General features: G+C 40.4%; 1 protein-coding gene across 2 annotated transcripts in view; it reads left to right on the forward strand.

Moving 5' to 3' along the window:
* The first annotated feature begins 2,200 nt into the window (after positions 1 to 2,200).
* GOLIM4 (golgi integral membrane protein 4) overlaps positions 2,201 to 20,172 on the forward strand; it is an 84,121-nt gene continuing 66,149 nt past the window's right edge. For both annotated transcript variants that reach the window (XM_075268712.1, XM_075268713.1), the window contains exon 1: positions 2,201 to 2,734. In XM_075268712.1, coding sequence (XP_075124813.1) covers positions 2,548 to 2,734 — 187 coding nt within the window. In that variant the 5' untranslated portion in view covers positions 2,201 to 2,547. The remainder of the gene's footprint in view (positions 2,735 to 20,172) is intronic.

Genomic DNA, 20,172 nt, shown 5'->3' on the forward strand with positions numbered 1-20,172 from the left:
CACCGTGTGGCCCCCACTAAGGAGGTATTATATGGTGTAAGGGCCAATAAGGTTGTTATCATTTTTGCAGGTTAGCTATGTTGGTAGAGATCAGGAAACTTTTGCACTGGGACCATAATTTTTTTTTTAAAAACTGTCAATAGAAAGGAAAGTGACCCAGATTTACTATTGTGGTTACAACTAGACACTGGTGTAAACATGGCACATCTTTGGTGCATCTAATTTGGACTATAATTTTTTCCACATGTTAGACATGTGACTCGCCCCGGCTCAGCCTATGTAGATTCATGGTGCGAGCAGGCCCGACACCGGGGGCGGCAGCGCCTTGAAAAAGGGGAGTTTTAAGCAAAAATGGATTAAAGAAAAATAAAAGTTTGTCGTGACGCCAGTTGGGGTTTCGGCTTGAGGTGAAGCCGGGCACTGTAGATAGGGCCTCTGGGAATAGGTGGTGATGCAGTGCCAGATGTTATACCCTCCCCAACCAGGGCAGGTCCCAGGGCCAGATGATATAGGTGAAGAAGTGGAGATTTCCAGGAGGAGTAACAGAGGAGCGATGAAAGAACACAGTCCAGACAGGGGTTAACCAAACACTTACAGTTTACTTCTGTAGTCATCAGGAGATAACAGATGCTACAGGAGGATTCACCTTGCTCCAGTATAGTGAGATGCCAGTCTTTCCTTTTACCACTAGTATGATTCAGCCTTCCATTGCTGCTCACACTCTCTAATAGGTTTCCTCTGGTCCTGGGTTCCAGGAGCTCAGAAGTTAAGTACAACTGGGTAGATCCCCCTTCTGGACAGCAGGTAACGCGAGTTCTTTGGGATGCTGGATGCACTCACCCCAACTCTGTATGTTACTGAGTCTCCAGGAATCTTGCATTCACTAGGCCTCAGTCCAGTGAGTTTCTCAATGTTCTTAGTGTTTCTTACACTAGTTAGGAATTGATGGTCCTATGACTGCAGCTCCATCCCTGCAAGGTCCTGTCTCACCTCTGCAGGTCTCCGGCCTCCTGTGCTGTTCTATCACACCATGAGGCTTGCAGCACACACTGCACCTCCAGATACCTCTCCTCTCTCCTACACACTCCTACACACTCTGACCTCGAACTGAAAAAGAGAGAGACCCTCTTCCAGTCTGTAGCTCCACCCCTTTTCTTAAAGAGATAATGGCTGTGGAACTTTGTGTGTGCTGACAGGTTGACTGGATCTCACTATACCTTCACAGTACACAGTGTAGATCACATAAAATGACATTTGTAGTGACCCACTCTGTGGGGCGCTACACATGCGGGTGTGGAGTGACAGAAAAAGTGACGTGGTGACAAATGCTTCATGATGAACCAAAATAGCGTAGAAAAAAAAACCCTGTAGTTTAAAGTTAGCCAACTAAAAGGTGTTATATACATAGACTGGATAGTCTAATGCAGGGTTAGGGAACGTACGGCTCTCCAGCTGTTGTAAAACTACAACTCCCAGCATGCATACTTGCTCGGCTGTTCTTGGAACTCCCATGGAAGTGAATGGAGCATGATGGGAGTTGTAGTTTCAAAGCAGCTGGAGAGCCGAAGGTTCCCTACCCCTGGTATAATGATACTAGATTTATCATCCAGTATAGCCACTGAGTTTTTTGGTCAGGATTTTGCTTAGTAAAATTTGTGTGGTGTTTTTTGAGTCGTTTTTTACAGTCATTTTTTTTTTTTTAATGCGGCCATGCATTATCTTCTTAAACGTGCATTGAGGTTTTTGAGGCATTTTTTATCAAAAGATGCGTCAAATTCCACGTCCAAAAAATTGCAAGGTGGATTTTCCGCCTCCCATTGACTTGCATTGATTTCTTTCAGGCAGAATCCGCCTGAAGAATGGACGTCGATTCTTTTTTCCGATATGTATAATGAGGTGTTTTTTGGAGGAGGATTTTGAGGCGAATTCCGCCACAAAATCCTGACCAAAAAACTCCGTGTGAACTCAGCCTCAGACTGCCTGTGAAAGTTTACACTGTCTATTGGTTAAACCGCTCTCATAACTAGTCTTGACATTTTTGTGTGTTTCCTCCTGAACATCATTCACTACATTTCGTGACTACATTGGAATTCGTAATAAATAATGTCATGGTATGAATATGGTGCAGACTTCTAGTGATCATTTTGTTGCATTCCAATAAAGCAATTCAAAAAAAAAAAAAAAAAAAAAGAGGAGCCAGCCGAGGTAGAGGATAACGCTGGAGGCCCGGAGCTCTGAGCAGTTCACATTGCTGGGATGTTTTCTTAGGAGCCAGCCTTCCTTTGTGTGCGGCTGCTGAGTGGCAGGGAAAAAGGAAAAAAAACTGACGGGAGGGCGACTTGTCGTGCATCAGTGCCATAGGGGAGTAGCATGCTAATTCCCTGCTGCCAGCGCTGCATTCCCGGGCAAGTACAAGTGAAGTGAGCAGGGAAAGTTGTCGGGACGTGGAGGGGCTGCCACATACTGCGAGATGCCAGTTGTGCCAGCAGCATCTGCACACGTCTAGTGCCAGGCAGGAGCTCGCCCTCCAGCTTAGCCCATGAGAGTATGGGAAACGGTATGTGCTCCAGAAGGCAGAAGAGGATATTCCAGGCTCTCGCCTTTCTAGCTGTGGCCATTGCCATTGTCTATGGGGCTCTGATGAACTATGAGTTACAGAAACAGCTGAAGAAAGCCGATGCCTTAGCACAGAAGTACCAGCAGCACCAGGACTCTCTGTCTGCACAGCTGCAAGGTAGGTACAGCCAGGGGAGCCGAAACTCCAGAGCTTGTGGAACTACAAGTCCCATCATCCTCAGGGCAGTCTCCACCTCCTGGGTCATCTTACTTTACAATGAAAAGTCACTTCCAACTTTACTGCTAAATATCTTATAGTTGTCTATGGCATGTAAGATCAAGGTAAGCAGAGCCATCGACTATCAGCAATATTTGCAGTAAAATCTGTATATTTAGTAATATTTGTATGTCTTTACAGCCAGTGGAGCGGATCCTATTGCTTTACTCCTTTATATTGGGAGATTATTGATGATCCCCTTAGCATACACATCCGCTTATCTGAATGGAATGTCAGGGAGAGATCTCCTACCTCCAAAGTAAACTTTTCTGTCTTCTGCTCCTCCTCCCCCTTTAGGCGAATAGACGTGTACATATTCTAGAAAGCACACAGCATCCAGGCCAGGAATAACTAGCACAGGCTGTAGAGGAGCTGCTCACAATGTGCTACATGTTAACCGCTTTAGAAAGCAAAGTAATGGTATATAGTCATGTAAAGTATAGCAACAATTGGACATTTGTTATGAAACAAAGTATCCATGTATAAATATTAGGAGCTAGAAGTAACAACGTTGTTTTGGAAACGTGATGATTGACTAAATGGAAATAATGGAAATAAATAGTTAATTTATTCAGCATGATCACCCATTTACAATTATTTATTTTTTTTATATTGTACCGCTTTACACTGTACAGTTGTATTTATGTTGTTATTGAGGTTTATGGATGGTCCAAAAAATGCCTTTTTTTTTTTTTTTGGAAATGGATTTTGTGGATTCAAATTCATCGTTTTCCATCCTTTTTATAGTTAAAGCGGTTTTCTGGAGTAAATACATTCATTACCTATCCTCAGAATAGGTCATCAATATGCAATTGCTGTGGATATACCTCCTGTCATCCTCACCAATTTACTGTTTACAGCAATCCCTGGGAAAATGTGCAGCAAGTAAGACCCTGCAGATAAAATATACTATTACACATATGGCTTGGGTCTGCTAGAGAATCTCTATGCTCTGGATCATAGATGATACAGTGGAGCGGTCTTCATGAAATATGATGTGATCTCTATGAAAACATTCTTAATTATTAAGCAATAATATTAACAATGTCATTTTTATTTAAATTTTTGTTAAATTTATTCATTTAAAAAAAAATTGTGTATGCCATGGAAATTACCTACCAAGACCCTTTCCTGGACTAAAAGACCATATTACGCTGAATGTTTCTCTATTGAGGTCCGCGAACCTGTTCATTGATATTTATCCAGGCTAAGGGCGTAGTCACTTATTCCGTTTAATACGGACATGTACTGCCCATGTCACCCAAGAACAAAACACCAACCTATTGATTTTTTTAATGTATTCATTCAGACTTATGTAGTTTTTCACAGACCATTAGTCAAAGAATAAACAAGAGACATACTCTATTTTGGTCTGTTTTGTGGACAAATGATGACCATTAAAGTCTATGGGTCTGTGAGAATCATGGACAGCACACCTTCCATTTTTCACACATCCAAATCTTCTACGTATAGCAGTTCTATTGTAGAAAGTGGTTGATCCATTTCATTGATGTAAAAACAGATTAACTATGGACAAAACATGCAAAAGCAAAAGAATTGTGTGCCGTGTGTGGGACACATGGACAACACAATATTAAATGGAGATGTGGATAAGCCCTCAGTGTGAGAAGTTCTGCCTAGTACTTATTGCAGATCAGCCAAGTTCTTACAAGGGTTGTCTGGGGAGTATTTATTCACTTCCCTGGTCCGTTGGAATGCTTCTGATGAACCCAAGGGTCCTAGTGATGTTACAACCACTAGGTTATATAGATGGAGTCGGCATTCTTCACAGGTAAATAATTACCTGTGCCATGGGGGCTGGCTGTACCTGTTAGATTGGGGAAATAGGTTGCGGGCAAAGAGACCCAGGGATCCGAACACTGCCTCTGATTACATGACTCGGGGGTTGGGACATTGCTGGAACCCCTGGGTCTATCAGAAGCATTCCACCGGATCAGGGAAGTGAATAAATACTCCCCAAACAACCCCTTTAAGGAAGACCTTTTATGTCCTCCTGCACATGTGGTCATATATACCCCTAGAAAGCCGACAGTCGGCTTTCCCGTTATGTGCCCCAGAACTGGTGATATTGGTGCTGAAACTAACTGCCCAGCATCAGAAGGGCGTTCCTAATAATCTAGCTGGGCTGTGAGGAGCACCCCCACATCCTCCCTGACAGTACTCGTCCATAGCCCTGTACTGTCAGAGGGGGCATTCCTTACCGTCCAGTGATTCCACTGAGCTGTGAGGAATCCCCCCCAGTACAGGTCTATGGATGAGTACTGTCAGGAGTGGCGTAACTCACAGCTCAGTTAGACTGTTAGGAGTGTCGTTCTGACGGTGGGCAGAGATCAGTGTCGAAACTAACGGCACTGATAACTCCAACCCGGGGGCACATAACAGGAATTTAGTGGAATGTCGGCTTTCTAGCTGTATATAAATCCACATGTTCACAAGGACATGAAAGGTCCTCTTTAAATAGGTCTGAGCTGTGTTACGAGGCAAAGTAGCAGGTACGATAAGCTGTGCCTTAGTATATACGAAAGATGACGTCTGCTCACTTCATTGTCACTGCTGAGCTGTCACCGGTCTATCATTCATATCCTATTTGAAGTAGAAGATTGGTTTCACAATAATTTCTCGGATATAAGACTCTGTCCATGCTTGTGCCAGATTTACTGACCTAAACCAGACGGACTACTAGCATTACACTGTAGCTATCTATGATGTTAGGAGTTCCTGTTTCTCCACTATACACTGTCCTGTAATATAATCACTTCAGACAATATGTAGAAGACAAGGACACCTGGTATCATAGATAAATACAACATAATGCTAGAGGCCGCTAAATCTGGCACACACACACACACACACACACACACACACACACACACACACACACAGATGAGAGTCTCACATCCAAGACTTGGTGCTGTGAAACCAGCCTTACCCATCAATGTTTAGTCCCAGGAGACCTTTGCAGGGGATCTGTTTACTTACTGTAGTTACACATTTCTTGTATTAGTGCTCTGGATACCTGGGATATGTCCACAGGAATCTGTGAATAACTCGGTTGTTCAGAACTGCTTGCATACATGCTCAGATGGTGGAAAGCAAGTAAATAAACATCTTGCCCTCGCCCACAGGGGTTGATGGTTGGTTGGGGCAGATACTTTCCACAGTATATTTGAGGTAATTTGAGTTGTGACATCTTCATTTTTGAACTCTGAAACAACAGAACAACTTATAAAGAATACTGAAGATTAACCTACCTTTTTTTTTTTTGGTCCCAGAGTGGATCTTGGGGACTGTGGCTGAATAAACTGGGGAACAATGTAATCCAGATTAGTATGATAATGTGCATTACAAATATACAGTGCTGTTCTGCACCATTTTCTAACTTTGTTATGCCACATATACACACATATTACAAAGAAATATGCAGCTAAAGAGCATGAAAAACTTTGGATGGTGCAACTAATGATTAAAAGGATTGTCCATAAATTGTATCAAACCATGGGGTGGCCAGGGGAGGTGTAATTAATTAATTAAAAAAACAAAACAAATCTCTCATATCTCTGGCACTCTTTGGCTGCCTCTGGTACGCTTTCTGTTTCGTAGTGGGACCCATGTTGCTATAAGTCCTCATGTGACCAATTAGTGGCCTAAGCGCTTGCTGATAAGGAACCGGTAACATGGAGAGGGACCGATAACAGTGACATTACCGTTCCCTCTTCAGTGAATGTGGAGGCAGTAAATGATATGTATGGGTGTGTAGGGTAAGTTTGAGGGGGTGCTCAGTGGTTTTCACTACTACTAGGCAGCATGGTGGTCATTTACTCAAAATAGTGGTCTGCTTATAGTAATTTGGTCTGAATGTGTGTTTCTGAACCACTCTTGGGCCTGGAAAGGAGAGATTACATTACGTGTATGGCGTTACAGGCTACTATTCAGACACGCCTTAGTTTTGACATCAGAAGATTTCAGTTGGCTTCCTTGGCAGAAGTGTTACTGCCTCCTGCTCTGGTGGTTTAGGGGGGTGGGGAAGGAGTTAATATTTGATTTCCACATGGCCTACTGTATTGCTTCTTTCCCAGGTCCTAGGAAAGAGGTGACTTATAATAGTTTCTCTAGTAACCTAAGGGTGAGTTCACACAGGGTTTTTTGGTCAGGATTTTGAAGCCGTATCCACTTCAAAATCCTGAACAAAAAGACGGCTCCCATTGAAATCAATGGGAGCTGGTCAGTTCTTTTTTCCAGGAGCGAAAAGAAGCGACATGCTCATTCTTTCAGGCAGATTCGCCTTGCGACGTCCCTGAAGACACTCCCTCCTCCCGACTAGGCCCATTCATTTGGGCCTAATCCGGAGTGGAGAGCGCGACTGGATGCCGGTGCACTGCATTGGCATCCAGTTGCAGCTACCCGTATTTTGGACCGGAACCTAAGGCAGCTTCCGCCTCAGGTTCCAGTCCAAAAACACCATGTGAACTTACCCTTAGGGTAATACTTCCTCCCCTGGTGGTCCAGGGTAAAAGAAGGGATTTATATCACCTGGAAATTTAGGATGGGTCATCAATAATTCTTTTTTTTATTTCAGCACAGTGTCAAAAGCAGCTGTTGAAGCACCTGACTTTGGGGCTTTTCCTTGCAGATAATAATAATATATTTTCCATTTTGGAATCAGTTAAACAGTACTGGAAACAGTATAATAAAACCTGAATGATATGAGTAGTGTTTCCCAACAACCAATAAGACTTTAGCTCTCCAGTTTTTAAGTTCACTTGAAAGCTGAATGCCGATTCGTTAGATTAGATGACTACATCATTCCCACATTTCCCTGTACACTACAGAAAGGGGACTCATGTCGTATGAATCCTAGGATAATAGTACCTTTTAGAGCATGAGCACAAGGGATATTTGTTATTCACAGCTATAAGAAAACTGCAAGGAGCTTGGGTTCAGCACAATGCTGCCCATTTTCAGCATTTTACAAGAAGCCTCTGTATGTGGACCTTACTAATGTGCACATAACCTCTTCATGTATGTAGCCTGACACATTTCACTGGCGTTTAATCTGTTCTCAGTCTAATATTATTCATTTTCACTAGAAGCACAAATGGTTCCCTACACAAAGCGAATGATACTAAATACTGTCATTTTCTTCGGTACAACTTATAATCATTTCATTTTGACATGCTGAATTGAGAGTGAGCAAAGGTAAATTGGAAGTATATGGAGACATACTAAATAAGTGGTACATCTACATGGGATGCTTTAGGTGCAAATGAAGAAAGTGGCACTAATCCAATATTGGCAATATTCTCTGTTGCTGACACCCAGAGGAAAATCCTAGTGTTACTATTTGTTTACTTATGTGATGTACAGCGTATTCACCCTGTATGAACATACGCTAAAGCTTATGTTCATTTTCATATTATATTAGAGCCCTAAAGTTGTTGTATAAAGCTCATAGTGGGTTGTGGGGAAGATCAGAAGCAATGTCAGGAAACGTTATTTTACTGAAAGAGTAGTTGAGGCTTGGAACAAACTTCCAGGAGATGTAGTTGGGAAATCTACATTAAATGAATTTAAAGAGGACCTTTCATGTCCTCATGAAATTGCAGTTTTATATACCTCTAGAAAGCAGACAGTCAACTTTCCGGGGATGTGCCCTGGTGGAGGAGATATTGATGCCATTAGTTTTGGCACTGATATCTCCCCAATGTCAGAAGGACGTTTCTGATAGTCCTTCTGAAAGTGGAGAAATATTGGTGTCAAACTTAATGGCATTGACATCTCCACCACCACGGCACATACTGGGAAACCCCACAGTGCGCTGAATTCAACGGCATATAAAACCGCACTTTCATGAGAACATGAAAGGTCCTCTTTAAGCTTTTCTGTGATGTCTAAGGTAAAATGGAAATAATCTGAAGGCAGGCTAAATGGATCATGTGGTCTTTTCCTGTTATCATTCTGCTATGCTTCTATAGGTCCCCACTTACATTTGGGGTGGGGGGACATCAATACTATGATAAACTGTGAGATCTGTACACAACTGCTGTCTAGAAAATACCAACAAAAGACTACAGATCTCGGGATGGCCCTGTGCGTATTCTCACCACCATTGTCCATTTGATGTCCGTTGTGTTATTTTTTCCGTTCTTTGGTATCAATGTCTTCCATTCAGTGACAGTATGTTTGTTTGTGTGAGCAAATGTTCTTTGTGGCTTTCATATGGAATTACTTAGTCTTGTCCTTCCACATTATCTGCAGATACAGTAGAATCATTAGGAAAAAAAACATTTGTTCCATATTGCAAAAGTGTTGTAACTTGCATTTGATGTAGTTCAGTATTGGAGGGTGAATTGTACGTCATATAGATGTTAATATTGTGTGGAAACTGCAGCAGAAAGTGACAGAACCGTGGTAAATTCTTGCAGCTTATCCAGGTGAAGCCTTTGCTTTGGGTCCGAGCTTTCTTTTTCCAGCCATGGCTCCATGACTTCCCTGCACAGTGTTTTCCTATAATGTGTTATGTGGCTGTTTACTGACTACTGCAGACTATTTCTCCATTCATTCCCACACCCAGTTTAATTTTTAGCACATGTATTAATGTAATAAATGTTTCCTTTTTATGATACACAGGGCCTTATTTTGTAATATTTGGAAAGACAAGAACATAAAAATCCAAAGAGGCAAAAGGGGGGGGGGTATTTATTTTATTTAATTTAAATTGTTAATAGCCCCAAACCACACTAAGGCCACACATTGTGGTAAAGCTGTGTTGTTTTTATTGAAGATTATGCTGTATTTTTTATAGAAGGAAGTAGTATACGCGCTTCATTTTAGAATCCCCGTTCATTTTGAGCCAAAAAGAAAAATACCTTGGCCTAAAATACATTTTTAAAATATGTTCCCCTTTTAATATTTTGATGATGCATACATTATATTTGTTGTAATTTTATATCAAGGTTTTCGGCTACCCCTGAATAAGTGGCTAAAAAGCTTTTGGGGAACATTATCATTTTCTATTTGTTACTTACATTATTACCATAGCTGAAGATGACCATTGCTTGGAGCAGGAGCGATATAGTCATGACATTGTCCTGAGCAATCGCAGATAATATAGCTTTATAAGGAGTGAAGAGACGCCATAAATGCCAGTTGTCCAAGACTTCACATCCATTTCTGAGGATTTTGTAGCTCTAAACCTTTGTACAGAGAACACTCAGTATACAATTACAAAGGATAAAGGTAGCGCTAAGGGAATGTGTCTGGTTTACTGTGTTCCATTTTATTCCTTTTTAACCACAAATCTCCAAACACAAATACATCTTTGTTTCCTTTGTACTGTACATATTGACATTGCAGTGTCTGTATTAAGCTAACACTCGTATGAAAGCAGTAAAGTTAAGAAGGTTAAACTAACCAAAAAGTCAACATAAGCACATCTATGCAAACCTGGGTGAATACTGTGCAGGTATTTATGGAGATGGGGAGTATTCAGGACACTAAGTTACTGTTCCTCGCACCTTGCCAACATCTAGTGATCCATCTATGTATGTAACATTGTATAAGATATTGGCTAACATTGTTCCTGTCCATTGGCTTAGATAGATTCGGGCACAACAAACATTTCAGAACAGCATGGCTAGTTATAATACACCTGTAAGGCCTCCGTATTCTGTCATGAGGACCCCCCCCCAAATGGAATACCAAATGCAACTGTAAGCGGTGTGGAAGCACACGGACCCCATAGACTATACGCATATAGTTAACCTCACCTGTTCTTCCCCAGATTGTAATCTCTGTCTAAGTTAAATATTACCTTTCTTAAAAAGATCTGTCATCTGTCTTGTCTGTTTTAGTAAATACTTACATTCCCCCCATAAACAATAATTCTGCAGCATCACTTCTTATAACTGTGTTGTGTCAGAGAAAGGAAATCCTTCCCATCACGGCCATCTTATGATGGCTCAAATGTCCTGTACAATGTACTGGGAAAAAATTCTGAATGAGGTGAAAGTAGAGGTAAAACTGCGTTTGCGCGACTTTCTTACGGGGTTTGTTTTTATGGCGTTCACTGTGCTGCTAAAATGACATGCTATCTGTGTTCTGCAGATCAACTGAATTACGACAAATTTATATAGTTCAAGAACTCTGAGGTAATTTTTTTTAATATAATTTATATCATTTTGGGGAATGTCTGATGTTATGAGTAAATGTTTCAACTGCGTAATGAGTAAAACAGCAATTCTGCATTGTTGTTTGCATTATAAACTATGTACCGTTCATCTTGCAAGAAAATAACATGTTTTTAATGGGCGTTTTTGTGTAATAAGTTTTTATTCCACTTTTGAAAGATTGAATATCTGTGTTTTTGTTTAGTTTTTTTTCTTCAGTGTTCACTGTGTGAATTAGATAATGTGATCATTTTATGCTGGTGCCTTTGCTAACTCTCAAATACTAGCACAGCTTCATTCATGTTCTGGTTGTCCCTTCTGCTGAGATAAATACATACCTTGAGGGATATTTTGTTCCCTATACAGACAGTGATGAGACTACAGTATTAGTGTTCCTTGTACTTTTGTCTTTTGTCCTTGCTATCTCTGTCTAGCGTTACATGTATTTTTTGAGTGGGTCCAGGGACCTGTCCTACTGGGGTGCAATATTTGCCTGTTCATACCACCATTAACAACCATTGGGTTTACAGAAGTATATGTTACAAATCTTCGCCCATAGGCCTGAACTGTCAGAGAGGCGATGATGCTGAGCTGTAAAGAACTCCCCCCCCCCCCCCCCCCATAACCTGCTTGCAATAGAGAAATCATGGCTGGGTTTTTGACAAGTCCCAGAGCATAGAGAGCCCAAGCATTTGTGGTCTTATCCATTGGTGAATGATCAACGCAACAGACAGACCACTGAGATGGTTAGAGAAAATCTTTAAATCAAATTTTTTAAATTACTTATATTTGCAAAAATGTTAAGCCATATTTAAACTTGTAGACATGTGAAAAGTATATTTATGGGAAAACCGCTATTAAGTTGTCTATTACATTATGCAGAGGAGTAAGAAGTAGCTTAAAATGATGGCTTCTGTATGGTGTGTATAGTTTGTATGTAAGATATATATAATGTGTGAGCTCGAGAGGATTGTGCAATAAAGTGTTGTGCCACATGTGTTTTTGCTTACGGCCTATAGCTGTAAACCTTCAGACTCATTACAGCTGTTTTGGAATAAAGATACAACTGAGACCCTGACATTCACAGAGCATTCATAAATGTGACATGGTGAGGGTAGTGTACACTTCTATTACATAGGGCTAAAGCTGTTCTGTGAATACTGATTTATAATGAGAGGCAATTTTCATATGTAGTAGAAAATCTTCACCGCAAAAACCAAATGTGTTGCTAAAAAATTGTATGATTCGAACAGAAAGACATTTGTATACGTGCATCTTTAGGTACATGTGTTGTTAGTAAAGAGAATTTTCCATTTCTTGCATATTAACTGGATGCGCTATAGCAATGATTGGTGGGGGTTAACTGCTGGAAATCCACCAATTCGGTGCCTGGTTCCTGACTAAGTAGTTGCATATGCTCGGTCACTGTCCATTGGGCTGACTTTATACAAAACATATTTGTTGCAGATTTTTTACATTTTTTTAAAATCAATTATATTTTATTGATTTTTACAGTTTCATACACATATACACAGAATATATAAGAGCCCAAACTAAAGAGAACTGTTCCCCCTCCACCCTGCTGTTCAGTCTCCATGTAACAGTGGCAGAAATATAGATCATAGACTTGTACCGAGAATAAATTCCTTATGTATGGCAGAATTGTAGTTATGCACAAAAATTGGGCAACAAAGTCTAGTACAATGTGCAGGGCTGGGAAGTTGCAAGTTTGGATGGAGCTGGAGTTAGTCAGAAGAGAATTATTATATAGTATATTATACAATTATTGATGTATAATGAGTGAGATGAATAGCTTGTAACATATTTACTTTAATATGAATTCAATTACTGGCTTTTTTGTTTCCTGAATTAGAGGAAAGAAAGTGTTGAGTAGGTTGTTACCCTACTAACTCCACAGCCCTGACAATGTAAGTGAGTTGTCGTTTAACAAATCCCATTCACTTTAACCCCTTAGTGACCAGCCTGTTTTGGACCTTAATGACCAAGCCAAATTTTGGAAATTTGCCCTGTGTGACTTTATCAGTGAATAATTCTGTAACAGTATACCGCATCCAAGCGATTCTGATATTGTTTTTTCGTGACATGTTGTACTTTACTGACAAGGTAAAATTAGACTGATATAACTTGCGTAAATTTATTTAAAAACTCGCAAATGCTGAAAATTTTAAAAATTTTTCAATGTTTTCCATTTTTAGCTGCGATATCTCACATATACACAATAATACAGGGCAAAAAAGTTAGTAGTTATATATTTCCAAATGTTCCTTTTGTGTTTCAAGCATATTTGAAATAATTTTAGCATATTTGAGTAACTTAGACAATTTACAAGTTTATCAAGTTTATAAGCAAATTTTGGAAATTTTGAGTTTGTGATTTTTTCCTGTACCAAGCTATGTTTGCAGACAGGAATAGGTGACATAATGACAGAACCTCCCATGAAATGACCCAATTTTGAAAACTAGACCCCTTCAGGTATTCTTTGAGGGGTATAGTGAGTATTTTGATCAAACAAATATTGTTTTGCAAGAATTATTACAAATGATGAAAAAAATTACATTTTCATTTTCTTCAAATATGTGTCATTTTAAAGCCAGTTTTTTTGCACACAACACATCAAAAAGAAGAAACACACCCCAAAATATATCACCCCACTTCTCCCGTGTTAAAAAATGTCCATTTTGTGGCCTTAGTCCTATGTACGCACATACAGGAGGGCCTAAGAGGTAGGGAGGGCCAAATGGATTTCAAAACACAAATTTTGCTTGCAGATATTTTAGGCCCATTGCACATTCAAACAAGATTTGAGTTACCAAAGCAATTGAAAACCCCCATAAATGACCCCATTTTATAAACTAGACCCCTTAGGGTATTCATTGAGGGGTATAGAGAGTACTTTGACCCCATAAGTTTTGAGAAAATTTGCGTCAAACAAAAAAAAAATTCCTATTTTTTACACAAGTGTCATTTTATAGGCAGTTTTTTTGCACATAACACATGAAAATGAAGAAAAACACCCCAAAATAGATGACTCCATTTCTCCCGTGGTCAAAAATGTACACTTTGTGACCTTAATCCTATGTACGGACGCACAGTAGGGCCCAAAAAGAAGGGAGCACCAACTGGATTTCAAGACACAATTTTTGCTTCTAAATGTTTCAGGCCCATTGCTCATTTAAACAAGATTTGAGTTACCAAAATAATTGAAAACCCCCATAAATGACACCATTTTATAAACTAGAACCCTTGAGGTATTCATTGAGGGGTATAGTGAGTATTTTGACCCCATAGGTTTTAAAAGAATTTGCGTCAAACAAAAAATTCTCATATTTTTTTACACAAAAGAGTAATTTTAAAGGCAGTTTTTTTGCACATAACACATGAAAATGAAGAAAAACACCCCAAAATAGATAGCCCCATTTCTCCCGTGTTCAAAAATGTACACTTTGTGGCCTTAATCCTATGTACAGACGCACGGCAGGGCCCAAAAAGAAGGGAGCACCAACTGGATTTCAAGACACAAATTTTGCTTGCAGATATTTTAGGCCCATTGCACATTCAAACAAGATTTAAGTTACCAAAACAATTGAAAACCCCCATAATAGACCCAATTTGATAACCTATACCCCTTAAGGTATTCATTGAAGGGTATAGTGAGCATTTTGACCCTATAGCCGTTTCACAGATTTTACTAACCTTGGGATGTGTAGGTTAAAAATTACTAAAATGTCCCTTTATCCCCAAAGTTTTCATTTTCATAAGGGGTTAAAAGAGAGAAAGCCCCCCACAGTTTGTTACACAATTTCTCCTGAACACGGCAATACCCTATATGTGGCCATAATCTGCTGTATGGGGACATGGTGGGGCTCAGAATCGAAAGAGCGCTATTTGGCTTTTGGAGGGCAGATGTTGCTGGAATAGTTTTCAGGTGCCATGTCGCATTTGCTGAACCCCTAAAGTACCAATACAGTGGAAACCCCTCAAATGTGACCCCATTTTAAAAACTACACCCTTCAAGGAATGTATCAAGGCGTATTATCATTTTGAGCCTAAAAATACTTCCCAAAAATTAATGTACAAAATGAAAATTGAAATTTTTAAAGAAATCTGCCATCTCGGTGCCCAATACATTGCACCCACTTTGTGTTGTCAGAGACCCGCACTCCTAATACTATTAAGGGGCCATCCCGAGGGGCAGAAAATTATATATGTGGGTGTAAACTGCTGCTTGGGCACACAGCAGGGCGCAAAAGGGAAGGAGCACTGCGCTTTTTAGCTATTGGGGTACAGAGTTAGAGGGACTTTTGGGGCACCATGTTGTTTTTGCAGAGCCCTGGAGGTGACAGTAAACTGGAATTCGCCAAGAAGTGACCCCATTTTGTAGGGGAAATTTTAGGGTCTCGGCAAATATGACATGGTGTCCAAACACCAACAATCTAAATCTGCACTCCAAAAGCACATATTGCTCCTTCACATCTGCGCACTGCTGTGTACCCAAATGGCGGTGTATGCCCACATGTATGACACTGGTGTACCCCGGATAACGGACTTAATGCCATATGTGGGTAGAATCGACTGTTTGGGCACAGCCGGGCACAGAAGGGAAGGAGCGCTATTTTGTTTTTTGGTGCACAGTTTGGTTTTTGGACGTCACTTTTGCAAAGACCCTGAAATGCCAATAAAGTGGAATCTGCAGACATGTCACCCCATTTTGGACACTAGCCCACTGATGGGATTTATCAAGTGGTGTAGCGAACATTTTTAACCCTTGAGTGTTGCATTTATTTGGTTTCCAGAAATGAAATTGCGGCTGATAATGAGAAGTTAAAAATGAAGTTTTCCAGAGATTCGCCATTTCAGTATCTGATATGTTGTGCCCGACTTATGTCAGCAGAGATACACACTCCAAACACTGGTAAGCGGGTATCCTGGGCACAACAGCTTTTAGAGCGTTCATCTCTGATACAAGTCGGGCACAACATATTAGGCACTGAAGGGACGTATTCCTGGAAAAATGGTCATTTTCACCTTTCACAATCAGCTTCGTATTCATTTATGGATAATAAGTTATAGCAACATTTGGGGGTTAAAATGCTGTCTGTGCCCCTGGATAAATCCTTCAGGGGTGTAGTTTCCAAAATAAGGTCTCATATCAGGGGATTCCACTTTACTGGCGTTCCAGCTCTGCAAAAGTGTCATGGTGTCCAAAAACCAAACCGTTTGTGCTCCGAAAACCCAATAACCCTTCTTCCCTTCTGTGTCCGGCTGTGCCCTAATATCAGTTTATACCCACATATGACATTACGTCCGTTATCCTGGGTACACCAGTGTCATACATGTGTCATACATGGGGCATAATCTGCAGTTGGGGTACACAGCAGGGAGCAGAAGGGAAGGAGCGCTATGTGGCTTTTGGAGCACAGATTCAGATGTTTGGTATCCGGACGCCATGCCATGTTTGTAGAGCCTATAACGTACAAGAATACTGGATTCCCCAAAGGAGTGACCCCATTTTGAAAACTCCACCCCTCAAAGAATGTACCAGGGGGTGTAGTGAGTATTAGTATCCCAGACGTGACTGCACAGCGGATGGCGAAGGGGAATATATAAGCAGTGCGGAAGACATTGGGAACACCAAATTCCCTACTATGTCCCATGATTGGGGGAGCTGCTCTGGGGGTCACTTTGGGGGTCACTTCTGGTGTCTTTTCGCTCATAAGCTGTAAATCTGATATTCGCTCGCACAGATTATATATTCCCTACCTGCCGCAGCCAGTTGTATTCTAATGATTTGGCAAGTTTTGCGGGTTTTTGTCTTCACATTACTAGATGCTGTATTTTCTTTATTTTTCTGGTGACGTGGCCATATAAGGGCTTGTTGTTTGCGGGATGAGATGCATTTTGTAATGACACCATTTTTGGGTGCCTACAACTTATTGCATACATTTTATTAACTCTTTTTTGCTGGATTTTTTAAAGAAAAATCAATTCTGGCATTGCATTCTACCTTTTAAATTTTTCGCCATGCAGCGTACAATATAAGTAACATGTTCCCTTTATTCTGTGGGTCGGTACGGTTACGGCGATACCTCATTTATGTTATTTTTTTATGCGATACTAATTCTGTAGAATAAAAACACATTTAGGGACATAAATCAATGTTTTTTGTATCGCCATCTTCTGAGAGGCGTAACATTTTTATTTTTTGGTTGACAGTGTTGGTTGAGGGCTTATTTTTTGCGGGACAATGTGCTGTTGTGCGGTGATTATGACTTTTTGATCACTTTTTATAGCATATTTTGTAAGGTGAGATGGTGAAAAATCACTATTTCCGGCGGGTTTTTTCCGGGTTTTTTTTCCGACGTTCACCATATACATTAAATATTGTTGCAGTTTTATTGTTCAGATTGTTACGGACGCGACAATACCAAATATGCATTGTTTTTATTAATTTTTAGGTTTTTTTTTTATATAATTCATTTTCTATTGAAAAAAGGGAATTTTGGGGCTTTATAAGTTTATTCATTTTTATCAGACACTTTATTTATTTATTTTTTCACTTTTTTCTCTTACTTTTTCATGTGTCCCTTTAGGACACTTGGATTAGTGATGCTTTGATAAAAGCATCACTAATTCTCTATTAGACGCTGCAGGACACAGCTGTTTTGGTTTGCCGGAGATGTGTTTTTACCTTTTTTGTTGTTTTTTATCTGCAAATAAATAAAGGTGAAGTTTTATTTTTATTTTTGGTACTTGTTTTTGGGATTACTCTCCCTTCAGTGAATTTTGTATAAAGAAAAGTACTAGACATTGAGAAGTCAGTGAATTTAGGACACAGCTGTCAGTGTCTTGCAGCGTCTGGAGGAAGTCAGACGCAGGGGCTGCCTGCGTCTGACTTCCTCTTAATCCGAGCAGGATCAACCAGGTATTGGGGGTCTGTTGGAGCTTGGGGTCACTGGCCAGACCCCAGGCTCCATGTTAGAGACATCGGCACCCCCCGATCTCGCCGCGGGGGGTGCCGATTCGGCCGGCACCGTCACGGAACCGCTTCAGTTCCGTGATCATGTTTGATCACGGAACTGAAGGGGTTAAAACCCCCCGATCGGAGCCCCCTCCGATGGGGGGTTATGGAATGGGGTCTTAGCTGTTAGATACAGCTAAAATCCCATCCAATTACGTCTGCACTTACAGGGAATCCTTCCCTGACTGCCCGACGTAGTTTTCCTATAGGGCAGTCAGGAAGGACCTGCAAGTGCCGACGTAGATTCCCTATGGGCCAGTCGTTAAGGGGTTAAGTATAAAGTAGATTCTAGACATACTGCACATTTCAGATGTACAGCGTGCCATACCCATTATGGACATTTTGAGGCTCATAGCATATTTCATTAATCGTAGTGTATTGCGAGCCAGCAGAATGAGTTGGTGTAGGGAATGTACAGTGCTTTATATTCTTGTATTGTTAGGGATTACTAAGTATACAGCTAAAACCATAAAAATGGTGATAAGTAAAGTTAAAGGTGCTTTCTGTACAAACAAATATTAATGCGCTTTGTGAAAAGTCACCAATATAAGATCTGTGAGGGTCTCCTTGACTCCTTGCACCCCGTCGATATCTGTTTTGAGTAGCTAATACACAGGGAATGGAGCAGAAAGCAGATAGCTGTGTTCTCTGTTTAGTGGAAGAATTGAAAATGAATCAGAACTGCTCTGCAGTACCTGGTCAGGCCACGGCACAGAGAACGGAGCTGTCTACTTCTCCATTCTCTGTATAGAACAACTGATTACTGGGGGTGTTGTAACAATTATTTAGTATTGATGACCTATGTTTAGGATATCCTTATGATAGGTCATCAATACTTTTAAGTCGGGAAACCCCTTTTAATACCCGTGACAAATGGATATATAATTAGCAGTAATTGAACAGTCAAGTCTTACATTTAATGTGTTGCAAGTGTATGAATTTGAGTGAATTGACTCTATAAAGAGCCAAATTGTGATGACTGCAGGATTTAGTCAGAGCATATTTAACCATCTCTCTGCCTTTGTGCCATTTATTGCACCTTTGGAAGATATGGCACCAGGATACACTTTGGGAACGGGGCAGTGTGATGTCCTGTGCTATGTCCTGCTGAGAAACATTGTGTCCTGACATTGGCTAATATGTGAGAGAGAGAAATATCAATCACTAGAGTTTCTGCTCACTTACTGCTTACATGTCTGTTCACTGTCAGACTGTTGCTGATCGTTCTAAAACCAGAATGAATGAAAAACCTCTGATCTTTCATCTAGAACATTATATAGGATATAATATCAGCATCTCCTAAAGCTTAGCTCCATACACTTATATAATCTTCCTTAATGACAGAGAAACAGTTTTATTAAATAGGGCATCTAAATCTCACACCAAACCCTTAAAATATCTCTAATGATGTACTAATTGCAGTTAATTTATTATGGCCCATTTCCCGGTCACACCCGCTCACCAGCCTCACTTCAAATTCTTTTCAGTGGAAATTCTGAATATCTTTTATAAATAAAAATACCCTTTAAGAGAGCACTGCTTACAGGCTTCATCGAAGATACACCCAAATGTGGTGCATGGTTGTATTTACATTTCTGTAAGGCCTCCTTTACACAACCATACTTTTGATTTACAACTGCGGATCAAAGTACGTACACGTGAATTTCTATGGGCACATACACACAGCCATAGTTTTTGCAGCTGTGTATCCATGCCGTAGTGAAGAGCGTCAAGATATGGAGCAGAGCCTTGCTTACCTGGATACCTCGCCGTATTTGTGGCTCGGTCCATTCAATGTATGGGTCACTCTTGCGTCATCCATTTAGTTTTTACTGACCTACAAGGAGGAGCCCCAAGACTACATTCACATCTGCATCAGATTGAAGAGTGATTAAAGTCACGGATGAAAAATCCTTGCAATCCTAAGGTTTTTCATTCATGAAAATAAAAGTTACCATAAGCAAAACTTGACAGTCCACGTTATAGTCAGTATGTTCTGTTCCGCTGGATGCATCCCCAGCTTTTATTCCATTTTCTGTTGTTATTATTATTATTATTTCCTTTAGTTGTTAACATGCCGTCTGTATGACAATGCTGTCATCAAAATCTTCATC

Source organism: Leptodactylus fuscus, chromosome 3, assembly GCF_031893055.1.
Source record: "Leptodactylus fuscus isolate aLepFus1 chromosome 3, aLepFus1.hap2, whole genome shotgun sequence".
NCBI lineage: Eukaryota > Metazoa > Chordata > Amphibia > Anura > Leptodactylidae > Leptodactylus > Leptodactylus fuscus.